This window comes from Pieris rapae, chromosome 6 (genome assembly GCF_905147795.1).
Source record: "Pieris rapae chromosome 6, ilPieRapa1.1, whole genome shotgun sequence".
Taxonomy (NCBI): domain Eukaryota; kingdom Metazoa; phylum Arthropoda; class Insecta; order Lepidoptera; family Pieridae; genus Pieris; species Pieris rapae.
Window position 1 is genome coordinate 7,732,521 of NC_059514.1, and position 14,433 is coordinate 7,746,953.

A 14,433-nucleotide genomic window follows, 5' to 3' on the forward strand; every position below is an offset into this window, starting at 1 on the left:
AACTTTGGGGCGAGGCAGTGGCTACATCAAATTTGGCAAATAGAAACATAAATAATGCCATTAAAAATCAAACAACATTTGAACGATGGGATGGTAGAAAGCCCTGTGTAAAAAATTATCTATACATATTTGGTAGTAAGACTTTTGTTTTGAAAAAGGGATATAATGGTCACAAATTTGCACCTAAAGCAATTCCAGGGATGTTTGTGGGATACTCTGAAACGTCAAAAGCTTTCAGAATCTACGTTCCTTCGAAAAACCATATTACTTCAAAAGATATAAGAGTGATGAAATGCATGTACTACGAACAAAGCAAGTACGAACTTTCACCACTTTATAATGAAATTGAGTCTACAGCAAAACCTAATACCTCCAATAGTGCAGGAACTTAAGAAGAGGATACCCAGAGGGGATAAAATAGCGGAACACAATCCCAACATTATAGTAAATGTGCATAATATTACTGAAAGGGTTGTTATGTACAAATACCACGACAATTGGTTTTGGTAGTCGTCGCGTGATGTTAACCGGACACAGCCTAAAGAATTTTAATGAGACCAGAAAGGGTGAAAATCTAAAGTTACAAGGTCAGGACTCTACGGTGGATGCATTATCATTATCACTTCCCAGCCAACCTGTTATTTATTCTGAGTGGCTAAAGATGTATCAGGTTTAGCGTAATCATGATGAAAAACCAAACCCTTTCTGTTGAGTAATTCCGGCCGCTTCCCCACAACTTCTTTATTTAACTAAATCTCATCAATTTTTAGGTAGGTGGACTCAATTTCTGCAACTAGACTTAAATTTGGTCCGTTTTGTTTGTTAGAGTTCAGGTTTGATGGTCCTGCCCAGTGTTAGCAGCTGATAATGAATAATGCCCTTCCAATCCCACCACACACAGCATCACCTTGTTGCGAGTTTACCCGGGTTTCACCAGTCTGTCAAGCCTGACCAGCCTTTGATCACGACCTTTTTCGCATGTTCTTGTTGTACGTCATCCACTTTTCATCACCAGGTATAAGCTTCTTCAAAAATGTTTCGGTTTCATTGCCTCGTATATAGAGAATCACATAGGAGTACATAGTTCATTAGGTTTCTTTCAGTGAGCTCATGAGGAAGCCAAATATCAAGCTTTTCAAATGCGCCAAAACTGTTTTCTGGTCAATTCCCTCTTTTTTAGCTACGTCGTAACTACTGATATGCCAATCTTGCTCCACTTTTTCAAAAATGTCACCCATTTTATCCGTAAGAGGGTGACCAGAGCGACGTATATCTTTGACATCAAAATTTCCGGATTCAACACGCTTAAACTAAATTTGTGCTTTTCTCACAGACACTGCACTATGTCCATAAACATCGCAATATTATTTCTGCGGCATGCGTTCCTTTTAAACATTTTATGTAGTAAAATTTTAAAATGTATCGAATATCTTCATTAGATTAACTAATCTTGACAGTACGAAAAATTAATAAAAATCACACATTTTTCTAATTTGAACTTGGAATCATCTTCTTTAAAATTTAATCTTTTAATGATACCAACCAGCTAGATACAATAAATGCAGCTAAAGAGATTTCATTACATGTTCATACATACTATAATACGAAAAGAAATTCTCCCCAACCTCATATTATATTGTGCCACAATATCATAATGCGATCATTTAATGCAATAAATAATAAATATAATGTTACATGTATGTTTAAGCACTTCTATACTTTATGATTTAGGTCATGTTGCTAATTGTTAATTTGATTTAGTAATTTGGCATTTGACAATATACATTTACTGAATTAAGTCGCTATTCTAAAGTCACAATTCTGAATTCACCAATCGCAATTAGGTATTTCATTTTATAACAAAAAATATGCCATCTTTTATCCAATTACCAAAAACATTTGATTATATAATAAATAATTATTTAAGACCAGCATCATAGTTTTTATTTGATATTTCATACTTTTCACATTATAACAAAAAATAATAGCACAACATGTTCAAAAAAATTGCTGTGGGTATTTCTGGTGGTGTAGATAGTGCTGTAACAGCATTTCTGTTAAAGAGCGCCGGTACGTTTTTAAATATTCAATTATTTACTGTAAGATTTTAGTAATAATTTAACATTATTATTTTAACAGGCTATCAGGTGGAAGGAGTTTTCATGAGAAATTGGGACAATAATTACGAAGTCGGTTTTTGTTCAGATGAGAAAGATTATGAGGATGCATCATTTGTTTGTCGTAAGCTTGATGTTCCTCTACACAGAGTGCACTTTATAAAAGAATATTGGAATGATGTTTTCACCACATTATTAAAGGAATATGAATCAGGATTGACCCCAAATCCGGACATACTTTGCAACAGATATATTAAATTTGATAGATTTTTTGAACATTGCAGGAACAATTTAGCTGTAGATGCCATTGCAACTGGCCACTATGCTAATACAACTTTTGGACCATATTTAGAGAATTTTAAAGAAGATGAAAGTAAGTTGATATTTTAAACAGCAATATTATTATCAGTAAGCATATTTTATAGCTATTGTGTAGTCACTATATATTTTAAGGCCAAAAAATTTAGGAAGTCTTTTTTGTAGGTGTAAAGCTTCTACAGCCACTTGACAAACATAAAGATCAAACATTTTTTCTGTCCCAAGTAAAACAATTCTCATTAAGAAGATGTATGTTTCCATTAGCAAGATATTTAAAAAGTGAAGTAAGAGAAATAGCAAGAAAGAAAGGTCTTATGAATATTGCTAGAAAAAGGGATAGTACAGGAATATGTTTTATTGGCAAAAAGAAATTCAAAAATTTCATTCAAGAGGTAAAGTCCATTCTAACATGACAATTAGGCCATAATTATTATTCTGGTAGTTTTGATTTTAAAATGACCAATTTTGTATATCTTTGTTTTAGTTTATTCCTGAGAAGAATGGACACTTTATTGATATTGATACAGGACAAATTGTGGGAGAGCATACTGGTATCCATAATTGGACAATAGGACAACGATGTTGTTTGCAAAGCTTTAAAGATGCATACTTTATTTTTAAAAAAGATGTTGTTTCTAATAATATTTATGTTGTGAGTGTAATATTTAATTTCAAGTTATATTATATTTACAGTCTCATATCTAAAGAGGTGTATGTATAGTATTGTAGTAATTGGTTTGGGCCTAGAAACTAACATGAAGCAGAATTTTTCAAAATTTACAGAACTTGCAATTTTCCTTTTCAGGTTGCGGGTACTAAACATCCTGCTCTCTGGAATAATATTTGCTACACCTACCACCCTCACTGGATTTCTGAAGAACCGGTAGATTTAGTTAAGAAAAGTGTATGGAAAGCCTATTTCAGGTTCCAACATACTAAGCCTTTAGTACCTTGCCGGGTAGTTACAAACTCTGATGGTTTAACAATAATATTAGAGCAAAATTTAAGAGCAATAACAGAAGGGCAATATGGGGTTCTGTATAGTAGTAATGTATGTTATGGTAGTGCAAAGATAAAAGATATTCATAAAAACCTTAAACTGCCTTCAATTGAATAAGTCTTAATTTTTTATAGAAGGCTAATACAAAAGTCATGTATACATTGTGAATGTTAATATTATTATGATTGTAAATTTATTTATAAAAATAAATAGAATTTGCTAAAATTAATTATAAAGCAGAAAGCTCTTTGTTTCCAATAATGTCACCTTTTCCAATATTTTTTCTTGAGTGTTAATAATAAGTGATGTTCTGACTAAACTATAAAGCTAAACGAAAAATTACATAACGAAATTAATTGGGTTTACAATTCAATGCCTTGAATTTGATTATAGTATGTACGAATTTAAGCGTCCAAAATCGAATTATTATCTAGTTCGGTTAGGTTAGGTTAGTATATTAATATTTTATTTTAAATAACTGTCCAAAAAAACGAGTTATTATCTAGTTTGGTTAGGTTAGGTATTGAATTGTAATATTTAACCAATTAATTAAATCACGAAACATGTTCTGACATTCTGGCAGAAAGGTGGCTCGATAGCACGCACGAATAATGATTTGGCCGATTAGTTGGCTTTTTGCAACTGACTGGCTACTAGTCAGCCAATGTAATAGTCGGAACTCGGAAGATCTCTACTAATAATTTATATTGAATAGATTAATGTTCCTCTAAATTTTTGTTTCAACATCAGTTTGAATTTTATTTATTATGAGCATTTTTATCCCATAATATCTTTCTATTTAAGTTTTTAAATAGTAGTAGTTTAGTACCTGGAGTTTTAAGAAATAAAGTAAGAAAGGAAATTCACTTGTTAATATACCTACAATATTCTAAGCTTTTATTTAATCATCGTATAATTTTTTGGCATAAATGACACAAATCATGAAATCACAATATTAATGATAGGCAAGCAAAGTTGACTTTAATGCATAATCTGTATTGTGTGTCTATGTAAAAATTTATAAGGTCAATTGTTCATGCTGGTTAACATTGTCATTGTTGCAATGCCAATTACACAACTATTTAGTATCATTTTGTTGGATACCTAGTCACTGTGGTATCTCTGGAAATGTGAAAGCTGACAGTTTGGCTAACAGTGCTACTGTGACCGGTGACGTATACCCGTACAAGAATTATGGCCATGATCTTGCTGCTTTGCCCGGCATATATCTCCACAAATCGTGGAATATGTGTTGGGAAAAGAACGGCCGGATTAAGGGTCGTTTCTTGTATGCTATACAGTCTTCCGTTCCCAGGAAGCCGTGGTTTGCCAAATTGTCGCTTGGTAAAACTGCCACTTCTACTATAATCCGTATGCGTCTGGGACATAACAGCCTTCCAGTTCATTTGCACAAACTCGGTATCGTAACTAGTACCGCCTGTGAGTGTGGCGAGAGTTATTCTGACTTGAATCATGTTTTCTTTTCTTGTCCTAAATATGACCATTCTTCCTTATATACTTCTTTAGTTTCTCTGTCCGTTCCCCTTCCTACCAATATTTATTTACTTCTTCGAGATTTAAATCCCCTTGTATATAGTATTATAAGTATGTTTATTGTAAATAATAACATTAAACTATAATTTTGATTTTTTTCCATTATTAATTATTCTGATTTTTTGTAAATTTATTTCGCTTTCAATTATTTATGTTATGTCGCGATTGGTTTCCTTAGTTTTTTCATTATGCATAAACTGTAAATAATTAAAACAACGAATTATAAAAATCCCATACTTGACGCTGGCTAATGCACAAACAGTGTTAGAGCCAAAGGGGAAAAAAAAAAAAAAAAAACATTATCATTGACAATTTAACAATTGACAGCAATGACTGAAACTAAATAATTATTCTAAAATTTGCTTGATAAAACGAATTAAAAATAACGCTCAATATTATATACGATAAAATTATAATTACATTATATATTGCAATATTTAGTTTCACAAAACTTGTAACGCTAAGTGCAGATACATAAAATTATTATTACACGTAGGTATGTTACTTTCACTTTATCTAAAAGAATGTGATTAATGAAGTTGAATAACATAACAATAATTGAACTATTAACGTTTTTCTTAATTACTTTACAGACTTTAAATATTGATCATGGTGAAGGTATATGGACTTGTTGTTTTGTATAAAGGAGTAACCAGTGCCACTATTTTAAAAGCAGCATATGATTTACAAAGCTTTAGTTTTTTCCAAAGATCTTCTGTTCAAGAGTTTATGACTTTTGTGAGTAAAACAATTGTTGAGAGAACACATCAAGCTTCTAGGCAATCAGTAAAAGAAGGTGAATATATGGTTCAAGTATATGTAAGAGGAGATAACCTTGCGGGGGTTCTTATATCAGATCATGAGTATCCAAATAGAGTTGCACATACTCTTATAACAAAACTGCTTGATGATTTTTCTGCTAAAGTGCCAGTGGCAATTTGGCAGACTGGAGATGAAACAACTATTGACTTTCCTGTCCTCCCAGAATATTTAGCTAAATATCAGAATCCTAAGGAAGCAGATGCTTTGACTAAAATACAGAATGACTTAGATGAAACTAAAATTATTCTTCATGACACAATTAAAGCTGTGTTAGAGAGAGGAGAAAAATTGGATGACTTAGTTGAAAAATCAAATAGTCTTTCTATGCATAGTAAGGCATTCTACAAGACTGCTCGTAAGACAAATAGTTGTTGTAATTTTTGAGGGATTTTGATGTTGATGTCCAATTACTGAATAAAAAATATGCCTAAAACAGTATGAAAAGCATTTTATATGTAATGTGTTAAATATGTGCGTTATAGATGAGTCACTTTGTTCTTAGCATTTTTTGAGTATAGATAAATGTATAATCATGATATATGTATTAAAATAAATATTATAAATTAGGTAAGACTGATATGGATTTCCATTATGTAAAGCCCTTACAGAAAACTTAATATAAATGAGATTATCACGAATGAATCATTTTTGAAATCACAAATCAATGCCACTAAATTATTAGTACCATTTTTATGAGTGATGTTATGTACAATATTATAAAATGTATGAAATCTCAATAAATTATCTTATGTAACAAAAATATTAGTGTGTGCTATTTGCAATGTGTATTATGTATGGTCTTCTATATCAATGTATCTGTAGTACTATTCTAGTAGATATTGTTATATTTATATTGCCAATTATATAGCATGAATCAATACTGATTATAAAGTAGAGGTTGCCCTTACAATTAGTGTTTTCCAAATATGGTTTAACCTTTGGCTTTAAATTCATTGGCTGACACATGTTTGCAATATTTTATTTCATAAAATATATGTTAAGAGAACAAAAGGATGTGAAGAAACCACTTTACTTATGTAGTTTAATGTTTGTCTATATCTTGTTACTAGATGGTAATTTATATATTAACTATATATTATTAGCTATGTACTTGGAATGTAATGGTAACATTTTCTTGGAGAGTGTTCAAGATGCAATTGAGCTCTGTACTCCCAAGCAAAACAGTTACAAGATAAAGATTTGCATGTTAACTGTAAAGCTGTCTAATCAAGTGTAATGTACAGTTCACATTCTTATCATTCTGTTAATAATTTTGTCAGATACACATATTATTGCTGGGACCTTAGAAACTTACAACCTTTGCATATAGTTTAATAATATCTATGAAGCCTTGGAGTCAAAATACATAAAATATCATTATTAACGTAATATTTCGGCGATTGTCTCTCCAGGCCAGAGATGTAACGTGAAACAGCAGGTGCCCATAATAAAGTAAAATATCTGAACATAACTTGTAGTCTTTCTGTGATGAATTTTAAATAATTATGGAACATGATTTTTATTTAAATATAATGTTTTGTTTTGGATAACGAATTTTTATTTTATATAGTAAAGTTAGCTTAACTTTGCAAATAAATGTGGCATAAAGATCAGCCGTTATTTATTTTTATATATTTTTTCTCCTAAAATAATTTTTATTTTTGTCTTGGTTCACGCGACTACCAAACTTTTAAATAAATTTTAGTTTTTCGAATTTATTATATTATCTAATCATTGTGTTTTTTAAATTTTTAATACTGTGGTCTACCACCAATTTCAAAACAAAGAACCTATCAAAAGAAATCAGCCATTTTACTACTATAACTACTACTACTAAACCCTTTAAAAAAAAATGTTCCGGAGTTTCACTTTAGTAATTAATTACTTATGCATATCATTTTTACTGCGGAGATGGTATATGACAACGCGTTAGGACCGGAGCCAACTCAGGAGTACAAGATTGCAGCACAAATAAGGGGGTTGCCTGATTCTCATTCGCGGTATGGACCAGATAGTTATGGATCCTGTGAAGGGGTGGAACGGAGGGCCGATATTAATTCCCTTGGATAGCTTTGAAGAGAGACCGAAAGGCTGAGTCCCCCAAGGGAGGCGGACCAATGTCTCGCCAAATCTGGCAATGTACTCAGCCTTTTCACTAGTAGGTATTTTCTTGTTTGAAGGACCTGGCAGAGGCAAAGATATATGTGGCTGTGTTCTCTTGAGATTTTTAGTATTATTATAAATATGGCGACTGGTGAGATAGGGTAGTGGAATTTTTTTTTATTTACTTATCCACATTAAACATAAACTTCGCCTTTAACTTGCATATTATATACGAAGTGGTCAAGTCCTTATTTTTACTATCTAAACTTGAAAGCCGCGATGATATATACTTGCGTACTAACTACTAACTGACGTGAGACCGATCTTGAATTGGATTATCATGATTCATGTGCACTTTTTACTTTTTTTTTTTTTTTCTAGATTAAGGTTCTATAGATTAATATAAATATATTTTGTTTTTTATATTTAACGACTGGTTGTGCACTTCTTGCAGTAATCATTTTTTTTATTTATTGTTTTCTTTTCTTACTAGGGTTGCCTGGAAGAGATCGCTTGTTAGCGATAAGGCCGCCCGTGGCATCCCTTGTAATTTATATATGTTGTGTTATTTGTGTTTCTTTCTAGCAACGAAGTGTGAATAAATAAATAAATATATGTAAAGTAAGTGGGGGCAAGATGAAAGATGGGGTAAGACAATAAATCGTCTGTAACACCAATTTTCTAACGTTCCAAACCACATTTGAAGTTGCCGCCGTGCGTGGAGGGCGGGAATTTGGATAATTTCGGCATCTTGATTTTTTGGTATCATCAACTTATTTAACCTTACCCAATGATTCGTAACTTTAATGATAAAATGAGTGCCACTGTATCATATAACTATTTCATTATAGTTTTTTCTTCTTAGTTACTGAAATACGACCATTGGCCACTGACTATTGAGATGTTCTTTTTCTTACCAGGAAATTGTTATGTATACAAAGTTACCTTCATTTTCAGTAGGGAAATACTTATTTTTTCAGAAAGTTTCAGCGCAAGGGTAGTCACGTGGTATAGTTTTTAATAGAACCATATACAGTAGTTTTTAGGATTGGATATACCCTTTTCACGAAGATTCATTCTAGAGTGAAACTTCTTGCGTGTGAGACAAGGACGGAATAAGCGAAGGAGAAGGAAGAAGAAGAGACTGAATTTTAATTCAGGAACGTTCTAGAATTTGAAAACGAAAAAACGAATACAGTGAACATTTTAAAACCGGCGTCGTTGGTCGCAGCTGAGCGCTTCCTTCTTCCTCTACAATATCTGTAATACTACATATATTTTTCAGTATCTGTAGAAATAAATATTTTCTTTGAGTAAGTATGCTTCATAAATAATGTTGGCAATAAACAAAGGGCAAAATTGCTTTTTGTTTATTGCCAAACACGCTTATATGTGGAAGGATGGAAAGACAGGAGGTTATACGGATGTTAATTATTGCATACAAGGTGTTTTGACCAGAAAATATTATTTAGGTAACATACCTTCCTACCTAAGTTTAACTACGAATACGATAATATGTATGAACTTTTACCATTCATAAATATTATAAGATTGTTAATATTTTCTCGTAAATATAAAAAATAAAACGAGAGTTCAAATAAAAATACATATATTAATTTTACATCAATATTAAATTACAGCCAACGTAACTATGTAGGTTACAATAATAAAAATATACCTATATAATTTCCATTGAAACAAATAAATAATAAAACAAGGTATTTCCTTATGAATACACCTAAATCTAAAAATCATTATTGACTATAGAGTTTTGCAATTGCTGAATACCAGGTAACATTTAAAACAATCCACCTACAAGCAAGGAAGAGGTCACTTACACTATTCTCTAGTATGGAATTTACTCTAAAATTAACTAATAATGAGTAGTATCAGAAGAATATGCATATACAGGAGTTCAATAAACATTAGATTATCTTTTTGGCACTTGAATAAAATATTTGTTTTCATGGTGCACAATAATGAACCTTTCTCTATAAGAAATAAAGACATTTTTACCAGCGTTTTACAATTTTTACTTTAAAATTTTAATTAATATTGCTAGTATAATTATTACCAAATTGTGTTTTTGTAAATCCAATATATTGGTTACTCTTCGAACATTAAATATATGCATATCCTAATGATTATAAATTTTAGCCTAAATCGAAAAGAGACTGGTATATTGACAAAATAGATAAGTTTGCAGCTAAATTTTTGGCATCAAGCACAGAATAAGAAAACTTAAGCTTTGGAATAGACACCAATGAGGTTATGTAATAAAATCTGTCTCTTATTCATAAAAACAAAATCAGTCTGATTGCACTCTTTTATTTCTTTCTGTCAAATAATGTGTTCACCGTGATGATAAGGGACAGATATGTACTTTCAACCGGTGCAATTGGATTGATAGTATTTTTATGAATTAGGATTATGCGTCCACAACATAGTAACAGCCTTAGCCAACCAATACATCTGTCCTCGGAATGGGTTCATAAAATTTTGACGCGATTTTCAAGTGAATAAGGTAGTAAATAGTAGTAGCACAGTACTTATAAAACCTCTGTGAACTTGACAAGAAATTTCTTTTTTTTTTGTCTATGGCTACAGCCATTATATTCTAACATATATAACCTCATTGGATAGTTAAAGAATCACTAAAGTTTGTTTTTCAATCGATCCCAAGAATTAGGTCTACCACCAGAAATTCCTTTACAATATTCGGCATAAACGATTGAAAAACACGCTCTTACATAAATATATATACAAAAAATAATACAAAACAAAAAGAGCCAACGAAATTTGGAGAAACGTATAAACTGAGATATCTCCATGATTTAACATACTTTTGGTGTCCCGGCACCTTCATTTTACATGATTACATGTGCATTGACCTCTATCAAAACTAGTATTTCCCTTGAAATAAAAATATCTAGGTAAAAAAGGTAATTAAACACTCCATATCGAGTAATCCACGTATTGATACACTTGTCTAATTATTTACGTGCAACTAATAAAACAAATAATTTTAGCAAATTCTATTATATATAGTTCTTGTAAATAAAATTAGAACTTAGGCACCGGGACATCTACATAAATGCCCTTAATACACGGGAATTATAACATACTTATAGAAAATTTTATGTTCTACAAATCACCACCGAAATACATGATACAACGCATAAGACATTAGAATTTCAAAAATCTAACAGTTTATTGATAAATTAAAGGTCAGTTCAGGCCGCAGTTGAGTTGATTCTTCGAAATGGAAAATTGGATGGATTTCCTATGTACTATCAAATTTATATCACCTTTATAGGAGTCCAAAATTAGTCCAGCATTTATGTTTTATACGAAAAACTTTATCATGCAAGTAGATCGTCTTGTTACTTCCAAAAAACTTTTGTATTTTGATTCCATGGCATTTATAAAACTTATTGATTAAGGGAAAGTAAGATTTTATTGAACCGCGGTCTGAACGGACCCAAAAGTATTTTTCCCAAACACGGCAAGTCCCAATTTGTTTTCGGTTTGGGGTCGGTACCTCTAAGAGATCGTGCGTCTCTCCACTCAACACGTGTTTAAACTATCTCTAATTATTAAAATATGTTACAATGTTCCCATTTGTTTTTTTTTTACAATTAATCACTGATTTGTCAATTGATGTGATGAACTGATAAAATCGTCTAAAATGACCATTTGCAAAATCAGTCTTGATTAAGTTAAAATAATCCTCGAAAGCACAAAATTGAGGATTTCAAATTATTTTGCCCCGCTATTAATAAAATAAATACAAAAGACACGAATAAATATACCACAAATATCTTTGACCCGACACTCTAACCATGACAATGAAATTTATATTTCAAAGTGTCTCATACTCTTGTCAATTTACAAAACTGTCATGGCGGCATCACATTCTTGTCCCGTTAACAGATGATAAATGGTATATATGTTCGCATATAAGTGATTGAGTTTGTAATTATAATTGATCATATAATTCTTTGAATATGTGTAACATTAAAATAAACCCAAAAACTTCAAGATTTCTTGATTATTACCATTATTTGTAAAATTTTAACGAGACTACAAAAAAATAAATGGCCAAATTCTGTCCAATAAGGCGATTCGGTCGTGCACGCAGTTTATATAATTTTTATGGAGTTTTTTCTATGTACACTAGATATTATTCCAATAAATATGTGAAGTGATCAAATTTCTTTTTTATGTTCCTGATTGCTTTTTATATGTACACTTTTTAGGTTTTCCTGATATTCCCTTTTCAAAGTCATTTTGTGTCGCGTGCGCTTCCAAATCGGCCCAAATATCAGATATGAAGAAATATTAAATTTAGTCGAATTCGCATGCGATGTTATATGTGATGTTTACTGGGTCTTTCTTATATCTAGTAACTACATGACATACAGATTTTAAGCGATCTAAACTGATAATGGAATAAAGCTGAGGTATTTTGGGGTCAATCGCTAAAGGATTTCGCATAAGGGTCTATGTCATATACCTAAACATTACATTAACAATTTTGTGCGAACATCCAGAATTTTTTGACACAAGTTTAGAGCGTAACTACAACCAAATGAACTGCTCCGAGCACTACTCCGATTAGTTGTAATTTTAAAACCGAAGTTTTTGCCCACGCCTATACGTAAAATTAACTCTTAGAAAGTGACGAAAGTAACGTAAATGCTTTAATGTACTTAATTATTCCACACATACATTTAGTCTACGGAAGTAAGAAATCGGGCGCAGTCATGTCAAGCGAAAGGTTCTATTCACAATAATTATGCATCCTTCACTTAAGTCTACTTATTTTTTTATAAAAGGCATCATTTATCAACATTATTATCGAATAAGGATTAGCAAATTAAATCAATAAATCAACCTCTACGACATTAAAAGCAACGTACCACACACACGCTACTAAAGAAAAGTTTGTACTGATAATGTTGGGATCGCTTTCCCCGGCTTTGCCTTCAATTTGAATCCAGATTCTCGGATCGAAGGTTTCATTTATTAGGGACGTGTATTTTCTTGGTTCTGAAATCGTATACCTTCCGGCAGAAGAGTACCAGCTCCGGGGAAACGGAAGGAGGGAGTTTGGTGTCCGTGGGGGCTATGGCAGGCGTCACCTCACTGGCTGGGAAGGGTGGCACGATGGAGGGGGTGATTCTTATACCCTCCTCAGCCGCTTTTAGCCGTTTTCTATAGCTGAAAGTGACAAATGATAAATTAGTATAAGATTTTGTTTAAATTAGAAACATTTAGTAGAGCCTACAAGTATGCTTCTGACATGTACATTGGCATAATGGTATGGAAGAAATATTGGATTTTTAAATGTTTGTCTATGATCTTACATGAACGTTATTTATAATTCTAGCTTTTTTAACCAAAGAAAACCAACTCAATAATAATTGACCTCGACCGATTGTTATGAGATTTTTTATGTATATTCAGTATGTCTACTATCGGTCTTTTGAACCCCTAAGTGATAAGGTGTCCACCCAAAAAAAAAAAAATTAGGCGAAATATTTTGTTTTTTATATTTTTTTCATACAGCATACAAAAATACACACAATACTTAATGTTAATCTAAACTCTTAGATCAACCCCTATGTTTTATTGTTAGTTAAGAACTTATAACTCTCAGGTTTATATAGACAACAAATCATAGAAAAACCTAAAAAGGTTGCATTCCGGAAAACCAAACAGTCTCTGGGGTAGCACAGCAAAATGTTCCATGTTGGTATTATTACTACTAGTACTAAAAAGGTAGGCTAGGCATTAAGGAGAAACGAATTTCGCGGGGGCAGCTAGTTAAAATATATAAAAAACGTACCGGCAGTACTCGTTAAAGGTGAGTACATAGCATTTGTCTTCAATACAGGCGACCGAGTTGGCGTCCCTGTGTCGGGAGGCGAACACTTCATCTGGGGCGTCAGCAGGCAATCGGCCGCGGTCTGTGTGTTCAGGTCGATAGTACCACACAAGGGATACCATCATTTCTCCTAAAATACAAAAATTATTTCTTTGAAGTGAGCTAAATTAGTTAATTAAAGTAAATTTGTCTCTCATTTTGGAACTCTACTTCATGATAAAAGTTTAAAATCCGTCTTGCGTTCAATTCGCGGCAAGAAACATTTGCTTTAACCTCCTGGGTTCTGTACCCAGGCTTGCTGCCTGATTATGGAAACAGACACAAATGGATTTAGTAACCCCAGAAGGCAGACAACATGGGAAGGAAATGGAGGTAGAATTTTGCCAAAATGGTATTTAAACAAAAAGAATTTTTCTCCTAATTTAATCAGCTTCGAATAGTAGTCTTTCTAGCATAGTATTTATAGTTTTTTTTATAGAACAGGGGGCAAACTATGTAGTAGTAAATGAAAAGCTATATTATGCTACTAATGCATGGTATTACGGTACTTCCTTCGCTTAATACGCATAGTATGTAGCAGTTACCTTAACTTGTACTTGTCAAATCCTTTCGATATATAATAATATTTT

The 14,433-nt window shown here is 32.0% G+C and overlaps 3 protein-coding genes across 3 annotated transcripts in view; 2 read left to right on the top strand and 1 right to left on the bottom strand.

The window, feature by feature from the left end:
• The first annotated feature begins 1,825 nt into the window (after positions 1-1,825).
• On the top strand, positions 1,826-4,322 carry LOC110991375 (mitochondrial tRNA-specific 2-thiouridylase 1). The gene is made up of 5 exons (XM_045628645.1): positions 1,826-2,070; positions 2,140-2,490; positions 2,601-2,827; positions 2,920-3,087; positions 3,241-4,322. Exons 1-5 carry the CDS (start codon positions 1,995-1,997, stop codon positions 3,550-3,552), a joined length of 1,134 nt encoding a protein of 377 aa, XP_045484601.1. The 5' UTR covers positions 1,826-1,994; the 3' UTR covers positions 3,553-4,322.
• A 986-nt stretch (positions 4,323-5,308) lies between these two features.
• Positions 5,309-6,249, top strand: LOC110991360 (synaptobrevin homolog YKT6). The gene is made up of 2 exons (XM_022256697.2): positions 5,309-5,485; positions 5,583-6,249. The coding sequence occupies exon 2, from the start codon at positions 5,599-5,601 to the stop codon at positions 6,193-6,195; it is 597 nt and encodes a 198-aa protein (XP_022112389.1). The 5' UTR covers positions 5,309-5,485; positions 5,583-5,598; the 3' UTR covers positions 6,196-6,249.
• A 3,635-nt stretch (positions 6,250-9,884) lies between these two features.
• The window catches only part of LOC110991387, a 142,673-nt gene continuing 138,124 nt past the window's right edge, over positions 9,885-14,433 (bottom strand). The window contains exons 11-12 of the mRNA XM_045628631.1: positions 13,766-13,934; positions 9,885-13,137 (exon numbers count right to left, since the gene is read on the bottom strand). Of these exons, the coding sequence (XP_045484587.1) occupies positions 12,936-13,137; positions 13,766-13,934 (371 nt within the window). The 3' untranslated portion in view covers positions 9,885-12,935. The remainder of the gene's footprint in view (positions 13,138-13,765; positions 13,935-14,433) is intronic.